The sequence below is a fragment of the Ochotona princeps genome, chromosome 1 (assembly GCF_030435755.1).
Source record: "Ochotona princeps isolate mOchPri1 chromosome 1, mOchPri1.hap1, whole genome shotgun sequence".
Classification (NCBI taxonomy): Eukaryota; Metazoa; Chordata; class Mammalia; order Lagomorpha; family Ochotonidae; genus Ochotona; species Ochotona princeps.
This window is the reverse complement of record NC_080832.1, coordinates 30,757,298-30,770,090: the sequence shown is the minus strand read 5'-3', so window position 1 is coordinate 30,770,090 and position 12,793 is coordinate 30,757,298. Positions and strand designations below refer to the sequence as shown.

At 47.3% G+C, this 12,793-nt stretch overlaps 1 protein-coding gene and 3 non-coding genes across 5 annotated transcripts; all 4 read left to right on the top strand.

Annotated features, from left to right (window-relative positions):
• Positions 1-2,771: 2,771 nt before the first annotated feature.
• LOC101525195 (small ribosomal subunit protein eS12) lies at positions 2,772-10,364 on the top strand. Of its 2 annotated transcripts, none has more exons than XM_058671056.1 (6): positions 2,772-2,869; positions 2,959-3,009; positions 3,110-3,226; positions 3,991-4,093; positions 4,308-4,409; positions 10,305-10,364. In XM_058671056.1, exons 2-6 carry the CDS (start codon positions 2,996-2,998, stop codon positions 10,347-10,349), a joined length of 381 nt encoding a protein of 126 aa, XP_058527039.1. In that variant the 5' UTR covers positions 2,772-2,869; positions 2,959-2,995; the 3' UTR covers positions 10,350-10,364. The 2 variants fall into 2 exon arrangements, with proteins under 2 accessions (XP_058527039.1, XP_004587300.1); XM_004587243.2 differs by lacking the exon at positions 10,305-10,364 and adding an exon at positions 4,713-4,793.
• LOC118758418 (small nucleolar RNA SNORD101) lies at positions 3,430-3,501 on the top strand. Its single transcript, XR_004995709.2, has one exon. It is a non-coding gene; the product is annotated as a small nucleolar RNA SNORD101 (small nucleolar RNA).
• LOC118758434 (small nucleolar RNA SNORD100) lies at positions 4,172-4,240 on the top strand. The gene has a single exon (XR_004995725.1). It is a non-coding gene; the product is annotated as a small nucleolar RNA SNORD100 (small nucleolar RNA).
• Positions 4,511-4,641, top strand: LOC118758430 (small nucleolar RNA SNORA33). Its single transcript, XR_004995721.2, has one exon. It is a non-coding gene; the product is annotated as a small nucleolar RNA SNORA33 (small nucleolar RNA).
• Positions 10,365-12,793: the final 2,429 nt, after the last annotated feature.

Here is a 12,793-nt window from a genome sequence, read left to right as displayed (position 1 = left end):
GCAGCAATGGAAGATGCCCAATTGCTTCCACCTCTGATACCCACACAGGAGAACAGATGCAATTCCAGGCTCCCGGCTTTGGCCTGGCCCAGTCCTGGCCACTGAGGCCATTTGCGAGTGAACCAACAAATCGAAGCTCTTCTTTCCCTCTTTCTCTGGCTAACAAATAAATAAAAATTTTTAAAAAAATATTTAGCACATTACCTGCCACTTAAAACACTCAGCAGTTGCCTATTACCATTACTGCTCCTAATGTAAACTTCAGAATTCATTTACTTTGTTTTTCAGACTCATATCTGTGTATGTTATGTGAGTGTTCTAGTCTGTTGGTTTAAGAGTGACTCACCACTGGCCTGTACTTACTATTGTCTTCTGCCTTTATCTAAAATTGAGAGGAGTTTATCTTAAAAAAAAAAAAAAAAGAAAGAGGAAAATATAAACTAAGCAGTCCTCATATTCCCAGGATGCTTAACATTTATTTTCAGGGTTAGAATTGGTTGTACAACCCCGGTTTCAAATAATGTGGTTGCAATATTAGGAGGAATGTTTTTGATGTATAGAAAAGTGTTTATCAAAGTGAAATACATGGCTGAGGTTTGAGACATTCGACCGTGGAACAGAGATTACAAGCTGCCAGGTATGGGTCCGGCGGCGTGGCCTAGCAGCTAAAGTCCTCGCCTTGAATGACCCGGGATCCCATATGGGCGCTGGTTCTGATCCCGGCAGCTCCACTTCCCATCCAGCTCCCTGTTTGTGGTCTGGGAAAGCAGTCGAGGTTGGCCCAAAGCCTTGGGACCCTGCACCCGCATGGGAGACCTGGAAGAGGTTCCTGGTTCCTGGCTTTGGATTAGCGCAGCACTGGCCGTTGCACTCTCCTGGTGAGTGAACCATCAGATGGAAGATCTTCCTCTCTGTCTCTCCTCCTGTCTGTATATCTGATTTTGTAATAAAAATAAATAAATCTTAAAAAAAAAAAAAACAAGCTGCCAGGTCGATAATGCTGGGAACAACAGCACTAACGTACTAAGTTAAAAGTCACTCACTTATCTTCTCCCAAATACATTATTTGGCCATTATAATATTTTCCTGTTTGTGCTTCCCATGTTGTCAGAAAAGCCTTAGTTTTTTTTTTTCCCCCTTTTGGAGGGAAGAATTCTGATGTATTCAGCAATTAAGTTTAGATGAGAAAGGGGCTGAAACACCATTTATCACATTTTTTCCTAAGATATACAAGTATTTTAAGGTAACTCCCAAGGGAATGAAGAAGGCATCAATTCGCTGCCCTTCGTTCTTGGGTCACTTTAGAATATCCTCTCCTCTCCTGCTCCTGGGCACCTGTTTGGAACCTCTTAGTTCTAATGGGACCTAAGGTCCAGCTACCTCACACCCAGGCCTTGTGACGCTGTACCTCCCTAAGAGCCTTACACATTCTGATCCTTGGGACAAATCCTAATCCCATCATACAATTCCAGAGGCATCAATACCCGCTGTCCTCCATTCCTGCTTTAAATAAAAGCTGACTAAATGCTCGCATGAGAGAAGCAGGCTTACCACCTTAAACATGAAATAGTGCGTCTGAAGAGATGCTTTTGCCAAAATTCCATTAGGGATATGTACCGAGGAACTCCCCCGGCACTCCTCATTCACGTTTCCGTCACACAGCCCACAGGTCTGACAGCACCTGTTCACTACAGCCACAGAAGTCACTTAGTCATTGCTGATGGCTGGGATTATGTCAAAAGGGGGAAGACAAGGCATGACTGCAAACATGGGCTCTGGGCAATAGGATAGTCAGCCCCTTGACCAGTGCGTTCCAGGAGCAGAGAGCTTTGAGATTCCAGCCCTGGTTGAAGGGAATAAGAAATATTTTTTTTCTGCAGTGCAATGTCTGACGGGCACCCACGGAACCCCTATTTACAACCTGACTAAAAGTTCAAGGCACAGTCTAGTGCCCAAAACAAAACGAAATACGCCTCTCACACTGCATTTATTTTTAATTAATTCCTTTTGGGAGAATCTTCCACTCCATCTTCTTAACTCTGCCTTCCAAACACCTATTTTTTAAAGTATATTAAATGAAACTTAGCTCCCCACTACCCATCATGATTTTCTCTTTCTCCCTACTGTTCTTTTTTTTTCTTAAGAGCATTCGTTTTTATTAGAAAGGCAGATTTCCAGAGGAGAGACAGACTTTCCGTGCGCCGATTCACTGTCCAACTGGCCGATCCGAGGCCAGGGGCCAGGAGCCAGGGGTCTCTTCCAGGTCTCCCAACGGTTGCAGGGTCCCAGGCCACAAGCAGGGAGCAGGATGGGAAGAGCAGCCGGGACTCGAACTAGCGACCTTAGGGAATGCTGGCGTTACAGGAACAGTCCCACTTAAAGAGCGGAAGTGACCGGAGGGTACAGGGTTCACTGTACTGACGTGCCACAGTCCGGTCTGGGAAGCGCCTACAAGCCGGGAAAATGTGCTGTTAATTTCATAAAAGCAAAAGAAAGCAATACCACAGACACCATGGAGCGTTTCTAGAACCTCAGTGCACGTGTAAGCATCGGCGACAACGTGACGTAGAAAGCGCGCCTCCCTATCCCGGCGGACGCAAGTGGGCGTCTCCGAGAGTGCCCGGAGGGGCCTCCCCAGGCCACGCCCTCCGAAGACGGGGCTGCCCCGCGCGATGCCTGCCGCGCGTGGAGGACGACCGGGACTCTGAAGCAGCGGCACGCGCTGCCCGGCACTATGAGAGCCGCCCTTGTGGTGGGCGGGAGTGCGCGTGCGCGCAGGGGGCCTCGGGAGCGCCTTAAATAGCGGCCCGCGGGCTGGTCGGCCTCTTTCCTGTCGCCGCCGCCGATCCGTGCGGAGGCGAGGCCCGAGGTGAGTGTGTGCGCGGCGGCGTGGCCGGGCTGGCTTGCGGGCCGCGCTGGGCTGGCTGGGCGCCTAACCGTTGCCGTGTGTCCTTGCAGTGCGTTCAAGATTCGGCTTCACTCGTAACCCACCGCCATGGCCGAGGAAGGGTGAGTGCGGGCGGGCGAGGCCGCGTGGGCGCGGGTGGACCCGGTGCCCTTGGCGGGGGCGGCGCGGTAAAGCTGGGCGGCCGGTGTTGTTTCTTGGCAGCATCGCTGCTGGAGGTGTAATGGACGTGAACACTGCTCTGCAAGAGGTGCTCAAGACCGCCCTCATCCACGACGGCCTCGCGCGTGGCATCCGTGAAGCCGCCAAAGCCTTAGACAAGTACGTGTGTCCGTCTCGGGACTGTGGGGTGTGGCCGCCGGAGCCAAAGCGCAGCCGAGGGAAGGAGGAGTGTAAGCTCCTGGGCTTGGCGCCGGAGCGCTGAATGGCAGCCGTCCTGCAGGAGACGGACGTGGGAAAAGGTATCCGCGCTCGGAGCCGAGCCTCGGGGGTGTGGAGCGGGGGCGAGCACGCGGGCCTGCCGGGTTGGGATGATGACTGGAAGTGTCGGATACCCCTTCACTCCTGCATGAGTGACAGTCTGCAGTCTGACGAACCCGCAGGCCAGGTGGGGAGCTCGGGCGGACCTGGCGCCGGAGGGATGCGGTGCCGAGCTGGCCCCGCTGGGTTCTCTCTCGATGTCTAGACTGGAGATGGTGATCGGGAACGTTAGTGCTAACGTGGAATTCATCGAGTTCCGATGTTCAGGAGCCTGAGGGGGTGGTCGCAACGTGTGTGAAAAGTTAGTAGATAATGCACGTAAGATCCTATGCAGAGAAAGTTGTGCTTGCTTGATATGTGCTGATCATTTGAGCCCAGAGCGGACAGTATCAACACCGTCCTGGTTCTGGATCTGCGTACAAAGACTTGTTTAAGGGGCAAGAATTACTGAAGATTGCTTCCATCTGCCCTCTGTTCAAGGTGTTTCGTGTACAAGCAGTTTCATCTGCATTTACGATGGGTTGGGGATCTGCTCTGCTGGTGCAAAGAATCTGGAAGTGCTGGTGTCTAGTAGACCTGGGTTTGTGCTGGTTTTCCTTTTCCAGGCGCCAAGCCCACCTCTGTGTGCTAGCATCCAACTGTGATGAGCCAATGTATGTCAAGTTGGTAGAGGCCCTGTGTGCCGAACACCAGATCAACCTCATTAAGGTAAGTTGCCCAACTGGATTGCCTTCAAGTGCCAATGTTATGGGGCCTGGTGGAGGTTGTGTGCAAGAGCTACTAGATGCTGTGCGTGATGACAACTGGCTCCCTCTACTGAGCTGCCCTGAGGAAACTGCCTGTTCTGACCACAGCAGCCACTTGCACTTACTTTGTTGTTGCTGGTGCTGAAGCCTGCTAATAGTGATTTTTTTCTCTATAGGTTGATGACAACAAGAAACTTGGGGAATGGGTAGGCCTCTGTAAAATTGACCGAGAGGGGAAACCCCGCAAAGTGGTTGGCTGCAGTTGCGTAGTCGTTAAGGTGAGTTGAGTGTTTATGGTTGGTAGAGGTTCTGTGAATTAGCCTACAAGGTAATCCAGTATTGAGATGGAGGTCTGTTGAAACTGTCAGGAGTAACTCAGAAGCCAGCCCTTGAATCTGCATACCTGAATGTGTTTGTGCAGAAATCCTAGAAAAAGCTGGCAATAGTAACACCATGTTACGAGCCTTAATGACATTAGTGTCATTGAGGTCCCTGAAAATGGTTACATATAATCAAGACTGCAAAATAGAAGCTCAGTAGTATGGTTTGTGGATGTTAAGAAGTTGTTCTTTCTTTTCAAGGATTATGGCAAAGAATCTCAAGCCAAAGATGTCATTGAAGAATACTTCAAGTGCAAGAAATGAATAAATAAATGTTTGGCTTATAGTTGTTCCTGTCTGGTGTTTTTGTGAAGGGAAGTTTGCTGGTGCAGAACTGTAAATGTATTGTAGGCATGCTGTATGGCTGCTTCTGTTTTCCTTTGTGCCTTGATGGTCGTTGAAACGAGCAAATGGGCAGCCAGGGTGGGTAGCTTGTGAAATTTATCAGCAGGTGAATTTATCTTGATTGGGTTTAGGGAAGGGGTGGTAGTGGAAATTGGTGTCTAGGGAAGACTTGTACAAATTAGATTTACTATTTCAGATTAGTTTCTGTAATATGTCTACCTTAAGTACATAATGTGCATTTTTGGTCAGTTGATGTGTTGCTGGGTGGCGTACTTGAAGTGATGTTTAATGTTTGACAGGGTAAGAGTTGTTGAGCTGAAATACTTCTCAGAAATTAAGCCCCCTTAACCTGTTTTTGATGTGTAAATGCTTCTCAGCAAGAAGTTCACTACCTGAGTGGCAGAGACTGGCACTGAGCTAATTGAATTAATTGAACCTTAGAGGTTTTTTGGTCTTCTCCCATCTGCACTGTGGGCCTGGGTCTGTTGTGGCAAGCCATAAACTGGGAGCTGGTTGTGAGTAGCAGCTGAGCCGTGAACTGCCACACTGGGCTGCAGGTGCCGTAAGTTAATGCTTAGCCTGATGCACTATGGTGCTGGCTACACTACCAAGTTACAGGTTTCACATTTTGCATGGTTGTTGATCTTTAAATGACTTCCTTTTTGAAGTCCATGATTTTGTTTGACTAAAGTTTTTTTTTATTGTTTTGTATTTGAGGCAGTATTGCTTCATTTTCCCAGTAGGCCAAAGCTTAGCCATTTGGGACCCTGGTTTTCCCATGTACAGGTAACTTGGACTGACAGTTAATGGGAGCAGGCTTGATGGGAATTCCTCTGCTGGAAAGCAGGCCAGGCTGTGTTGCATCCCTTAGCATGTGTGAGCTGGGTCTGGGGGTGGACCAGGCATGGTCAATTTTCAGCACAGTCGCTGAGGATGGAGTGCTGGCTAGACTGGTTGGACCATGCACCTGCCAGATCATATGAGGGCTGGGAGTTGGTCAGCCTGGCTACAATGTGTCTGTTGGTCAATCTCAAGACGTGTGGGCCATTCAGACTAGGCCTTAGTGTCTGCTGCAGTGCTCAACACTCAGCAGCTGTCTCCTGGATAGGGGACTTCCAAGGCTCTCCTGCTGGGTCACTGCTTCAGCCACTGGGGTTGGGCCAATCCAGGCAGGGCTGGACTAGGCACTATCACCACCTGGCAAACAGTCTGAGGCTAACTGCGGTACCCCTTTGGCAAGTGTAAGATGGAAGGTTGGGAGCAGGCCTCTAGGGGAACTCTGGATAACTCCTCTGCTGGGCTGGGGACGAAGGCCACACTGGATAAGATGGGGAAATCAGTACATGGGGACAGGTTGGGCTGAACAAAATCAACATCCATGGGTGCATATGAGCCACGCAGGTTTAGGCCTCTGCAGAGGCTGACATCTTGCAGAAATGGGTTCAGAGTGGGGGACAAAGAGGTTTGTTGGGGGTCTCCCAGACTAGGGCACAAAAGTTGCTGGCATGCAGGGAGCAGATTCCTCCCCTCTGGGCACAGGAACTGAAAATTGTCTCACCCGCTTACCTAAACACCTGACCCTTACCACCCTCATCAGAGGCTCCAGTGTGCATCCCTTTCAGCTATTAAGAAATAATCCAGTTAAAAAGGGACAAGTTCATGGGGGTGGGGTGTATTTTCCAAGTTAGGGTTGGGGAACAAGGGAGCACCAATCCACTAGTTCACTTGTTAGGTAGACTTCATGACAGTACTGAGGATGTTCTAATGCCTGGAAGTTAGTCCAGGTCTCCCTGAGTGACCAGGACCCAAAATGCTTGCACCATCTTCCATTGCTTTTCCCAGGCCAGTAGCAGGGAGCTGGATGGAACAGCTGGGACTTGACCAGTGTCCACATAGGATGTGAACACTGTACACATTAGATTAGCACCAGCCCCCTAGAATCCCTTTTTGACTACTGCAAAGTGTGGACATGGACTCACAGCTTGAAAATAACCTCATAACATTTTTTAAGGTTATGCTTTGGTGGGCCAAGCATTGACCTGTGGCACCAGCATGCCATGGGGCCAGCAGTTAGGTTCCTGGTTCACAACCTGAAAAAGCCATGACATGGAAAAGCTTCACATGGTACATGATCCTAGGCAAGCCAGGCATGTCCCCCAGCTTCAGCTTTTGTATGTGGTGGTTAGGGGTGGGTGGTGCTCAAACCCTGAGGGTGGACTGGGAATGCCGGGCTGCTAGCCCAAGAAACACACGGGCACTCGTACTTGGTGGAAAAGAGTGCCCCTCTATTTTTACTCCTCATATATATACCTTCTTCTCTAGGGGAGGGGGAGAAAGGGAAGGGTTTCCTGGGAGTAATTATCTTCATTGAAGCAGGGACGGAACTAATCATCTATATTGAAACAAGGGAGGAACTAATTATTTGAACAGGAACAAGGGTGGAGGTTCTGTTCTGCTTGCTCTACAGAGGATGTTTTGGCCTAATATCCTGCTTGCTGTAGCCCTGGTTGCTGTAGCCCTGCTTGCAGGCTTTTGCAATGCAACGGGCTGTCAGGTAGGCCAAGTCTAAGGCCCATAAGTCTCTGCCTCCTAACAACCTTCGTCTTCAAATTCCAGCACTGGACACAAAATATGTTGAGGGGTTTTCTGGTCAGTTATTTCCATAAAGCTTACTGCACATGCAAGAAGCATTGCTTCCTGCGGTAATTTCAGGAATGTCAATCAAAGTGCCATGGTGCTGGGGCTCCTGTCCTCCCCTAGAATCTGTGGGGTGGGTGCGTACCCACTCACTACTGGCAGCAGGTGGTTGGGGGGGGTGGGGAAGAATGATTGAGGCTGAAAATGAACACTAAAAGGGAACCTTTGAGGAACATAGGATTGGTTCAGACAAGAAGGCATAAGCAAAAGTTCTGTTAAAAACATGAGTTGTGTTTCAAACGGTGATGAAACCTCAAATGAAGTGTTTCAGTCAGGTTGACAATGCATAGAAACCAGGAATCTAAGGATTCCTTACCTATACCGATGGGGGCAGTTTTCTAAGATCTTCCTTGCCTCAATTCCCATCCAGCCCTTGCTCAATTGCAGTATATATATAAAAAATTAAATTATAAAAAACAACTGATTTTCAGTGGGTGCTTACAGAAAGCCATAGTGATGAAGAATGATTTGGCTTTCCTGTCACTCTATGCGTATTCTTCCTCTCTTCCCTCCCCTCCTCTCTTTTCCCTTACTCTTCCCTCCCTTCCCCTCTTTATTTAAAAGGTGGAACTCCAGAAAGGAGAGAGCGAGAGAGAGAGCAAGAGAGAGCACTTCCATCTGTTGGGTCACTCCTCAAGTGGCCACAATGGCTGCTCTGAGCTGATCTGAAGCCAGGAACTAGTAGCTTTTTCCCAGTCTTCCACGTGGGTATAGGGACCCAAGGTCTTGAGCCATCCTATGCTGCTTTCGCAGGGATTCAGGTTGGAATTTGGAGCATCCGTGACTTTAAGTGGCACTTACATGGCACGCTGGCTCTTCAGGTGAAAGATTAGCCAGCTACACCATGGCACTGACCATTCAGTGTTTTCAAAGCTCTTGTCCTCTTCATCAGCAGACAATTTTCAGAGGAAAAAATTCAAATGGCCAATAGACATATGAAATATACTCAGGCTCCCCAGCTATTAGGAAAATTCAAATGAAAACCACATTAAGGTTCTACATTCAAACTCCAGTGAGAATGACCTACATACTGAAATCAGCAAAGAACTGGCGAGGATGTGGGGGAAATGGTACCTACTCCAATGTTGGTGGGGTTGTAAACTAGTGTAACGACTGTGGATCTCAGAATGGAGAGTGCTCAGACAACTGAGAATTGACCTACATAGGAACCCGGCCATCCCTATCCTAGGAGTATAAGCAAAGGAAATGAAATCTGCGTCAAAAGAGCATCCTGCAACCCTGTATTTGTAGTAGCACAATTCACAGTTGCAAAGACAGAAATAGATGCCTGCCAACAGGAAAATGGACAAAGACACCGTGGTTCTGGAATACTACTCAGCCATAAAAATCCTACCATTTGCAAAAGGATCCCAACTGGAAACCATCATACTTAGTGAAATAAGTCAGGCCAAAATGGACAAATACCATATGTTCTGTCTGATATCGGTATCAGACAACCTTCAGGCAAAATACAAACAAAACAAAACATGGGTACTCAAGTACATACATATACTTTCACAGATGACCAGTGTAGTGGAGGCTAGCATACAGGGAAGCAAAATTACATTACAGTAAGCATCTCTACTTCTGCTTAAAAATAGGACTCTCATTTTGAAACCTGTAAATATACCCTTATAGCATGATACCAGATTTTCTACTTCAGTCTCTACCTACCACGTAATGATACATTTGAACAGCAGAATAAATAGATCGGACAACATATCCTGTGATGTTCCCAGTGGCCAGTTTTTGAGCCATGGCACAGTTAAGGAATCCCCCAAGATATGTTGCTTGAGACGACCTCAGACTTGACTCTTGAATGCACCAGACTCTTGATCCACCACCTGCACCAGCCAACAGACATACCAGTGGATGCAGCTGCCTGGTCAGTTCTACCCTCAGTCCTTTCTTAGGCAAACTGATGGGTGCTGCAGTCCAGCCAGCCCAGCCTAGCACACCTGTGGGTGCTATGGCCCTGCTTGGCATGGTCTACTCTCACCTGGCCTTTGCCTGTGCCAATGGATGCTGCAGCTTGGCCCAGCCCTATCTGCTTCCAGACCTAGCTCTCATGAGTGTCAGGTGAGTTCCACAGTCCAGCCTGGCTTGACCTGTCACCACCCCAGGTCTCTGTACAAACTGGCGGATGCTGCAGTCCCACAGGGTGCCCTATAGAATGTGCTCCCAGACCCGGTTCTCTTGCATTCTGGTGGGTGCTGTGATCCAGCCTGAGGTGCCTCCCACCTTGCTCCAACACTCACTGGTGGTTACTGTGACCTAGCCCAGATGAGCCAATCTGAAGCCAAGAGCCAGGAATCTCTTCTGGGTCTCCCATGAGGGCATAGGGTCCTAAAGCTTTGGGCCATCCTTGCTGCTTTCCCAGCAAGGCCTGGATGGGAATTGAGGCAACTAGGACTGAGCCAAGTTAGCACTTGCAGGTGGATGATGAGTCAGTTGAGCCATTGCACCAGCCCAAAAATTTGACATTAACCAGGCTCAGGAAGCCTACTTACAAGGCAATCTAGGCAGTTGCCTATACTTGGGAGCTCAGTGAACATTTTAACTTTGTTTGCAGAGTCCATACTTTCTAGCTGGTGAGATCAGGGGTGTGTGGCATTTTGTCATGTGTTTTGGTAGATTGTAAAATGAGATCACTGCAGTATTTCCTATACAAGTATGATATTGAAACTGCAACATACTCCTGTAAGAAATGGTTTGGTTTGTGATAGTGGGTTTCCTATTTTTTTTCTCTAGGCTCTTTTCTTCCACCATGTTGAGAATATGATTGGGGCTACCTGACAAACAGAAGTTTTCAGAGAAACTCTGCTCTGGGAAATGAACATAGTAGCTCCCAGGAGCCCCGATTACTGCTCTGTGCCAGAACAGTGTGGGATGTGGTAGGTACCAAAGGAATCTTTAAAAAAAATTTATTTTATTTTTTATTGGAAAGGCTGATGTACGGAGAGAAGGAGATATATAGAAAAAGATCTTCCATCCACTGGTTTACTCCCCAAGTGGCTGTAATGGCCAGTGCGGAACTGATCTGAAGCCAGGAGCTAGGAGCTTCTTCCTGGTCTCCCACGTAGGTGCAGGATCCCAATTCTTTGAGCCATCCTCAACTGCTTTCCCAGGCCACAGGCAGGGAACTTGGAGGAAAGTGGAGTAGCTGAGATTAGAACCGGTGCCTGTGAGGGCTCCTGGTGTGTGCAAGGCAAGGACTTTAACTGCTAGGCTACTGCACTGGGCCCCCAAAACATTTGTTATTGGATGAATGGGTTTGACCTGTTTTTGTGATCACATGTAGCCTTTCTCTTCAGGCTTACACGCCTCTGGCTTCTTGGACCCTTGAGTTTCTCATATTCCTTCCTCTCTGGCAGCCATAATGCATGCCTCACATAGGGCCACTTTCAGAGTAGTATGGTGCCATATTGTCTCAGTTTCTCTTTTTTCCAAGGTCACTGGCGGGAGCAGGGTGGAGAAACATCCTGTCACAACATGGGGTACATGGCTGTGAGTCACAGTCTTTAAAAGTGGGAACAGTAAAAAGCATGTGAATTCAGGGAAACTGTTTTTACACTGCAGTAATTTCTTTTTGAAGTCTATTTATGGAGACATATGCTAAGAGCACAGTGTTGTACAAGTGATGTGAATTAAACATTAAACAAATGTAGTATTTTTCTTTTTATTTTCCTTCTGTCAACTCAGCTGCCCCCACTAAAATTTACAAATGGGATATAAAAATCTGTGTGTACCTGGTTGGCTTGTTAGAGAAATTCTGGGTAAAAAGCCTGTGATATTTCACAGGGCTGCCATCAGGTTAAAAGGAGCAAAATGCACATAAAAATAAATAAATATGAGATCCATGTGGGGAAAATAAAATATTAACATACAGAATGCTCAAAAATTTAAATCCCCATCTTCTTTAGATTTGATGCTGGCTAAACTTGGTGAATTTAGCAGCATGTGTTTAGCAAAATGGGTACAAGTTGTGTCTTACTGGGGGGTACTCCTCCACAATAGGGCCATAAACGGATCCGATTCTGTTGTTATTTCTGGGGGGAAATACACATAAAATTTTTAAGCAGAAATTAAAACCTTTTCACCTCCCTTCCCAACAGGGCATTTTGAAAAAATCATCAAGTTCAAAATAGCTCCCAAAGTTTTGTCTGAATTTTGTTCTAAAAGAAAATGATTAAAATCAGAACATAGTATGAATGGTAATCAGCCAGCGTAAGGGCAGAAGGCAGAGCGCTGTGTGAAGAGGAATGAAGCATGTTGCATCTTTTAGGTGTTTTGGTAGCATAATGAAAACGTTGCACTCGTTCTTCTGGTCTATGGTTGTGTTGCATAGTGCTCCAGTGGTTTTTCCCTTCTGGGGATCACAGTTTCATTAACATGGTATTTTATTGATATGAGCCTGACAGTTTTTCTGGTTGCAGTGAAATAAAATGCATTATCCTACTTGTGCACCTTAACTTTGTGATTTTGATAAGGCATTCATATTTGTAGATTAAGAGCAGAAATTGATGAGAAGGTGGATTCATTAATTAGCTTGATCAAATGTATGACAGTTACATAGATCAAAATAATGCATCATTCTCCATAGAGGTGTACAATTATTATTTATCAATTGAAAGTACACTAGAAAAAATGCAGAGCCTGGGTCAGCTGGGACACCTGCTTCCTTGATCAGAGTGCTGGGATTTGAGTTTGACTCTGCTCCTGCTTCCAGCTGCCTGTTACTGCTCCCTTGAGTCATGTGAGCCCATGTGATGGCTGAAGTGCTTGTCTCTGCTGCCATGCAAGAGGCGTGGATTGAGTTCCCAACTCCTAGCTTCAGCTCTGACCATTTTGGCCGTTTGTGGACAAAATCAAGGGATGGAGTTCTTTCTGTTTTCTCCTTTTGCTTCTCAAATAACAATACATACAAATTAAAAATGAAATAAAAAGCCAGTTTGAGATATACAGGCTTTGTAAAGGAAATAGTACATTTTTTAAAAGATGTATTTAGTTCTGTTGCAAAGTCAGGTATACAGAGAAGAGGGGAAACAGAGGAAGATCTTCCATCCGATGATTCACTCCCCAACTGAGCGCAACGGCCAGTGCTGTGCCGATCCGAAGCCAGAAGCTTCTTCCAGGTCACCCACGCAGGTGCAGGATCCCAAGGCTTTGGGCAGTCCTCGAGTACTCTCCCAGGTCACAAGCAGGGAGCTGGATGGGAAGTGGAGTTGCCGGGATTAGAA

Excerpts from the sequence above, each read along its gene's own strand:
- LOC101525195 (XM_004587243.2), top strand. Across the intron at positions 3,227-3,990 it reads GCCGCCAAAGCCTTAGACAA|GCGCCAAGCCCACCTCTGTG; the intron begins GTACGTGTGTCC and ends TTCCTTTTCCAG. Across the intron at positions 4,410-4,712 it reads GCAGTTGCGTAGTCGTTAAG|GATTATGGCAAAGAATCTCA; the intron begins GTGAGTTGAGTG and ends TTTCTTTTCAAG.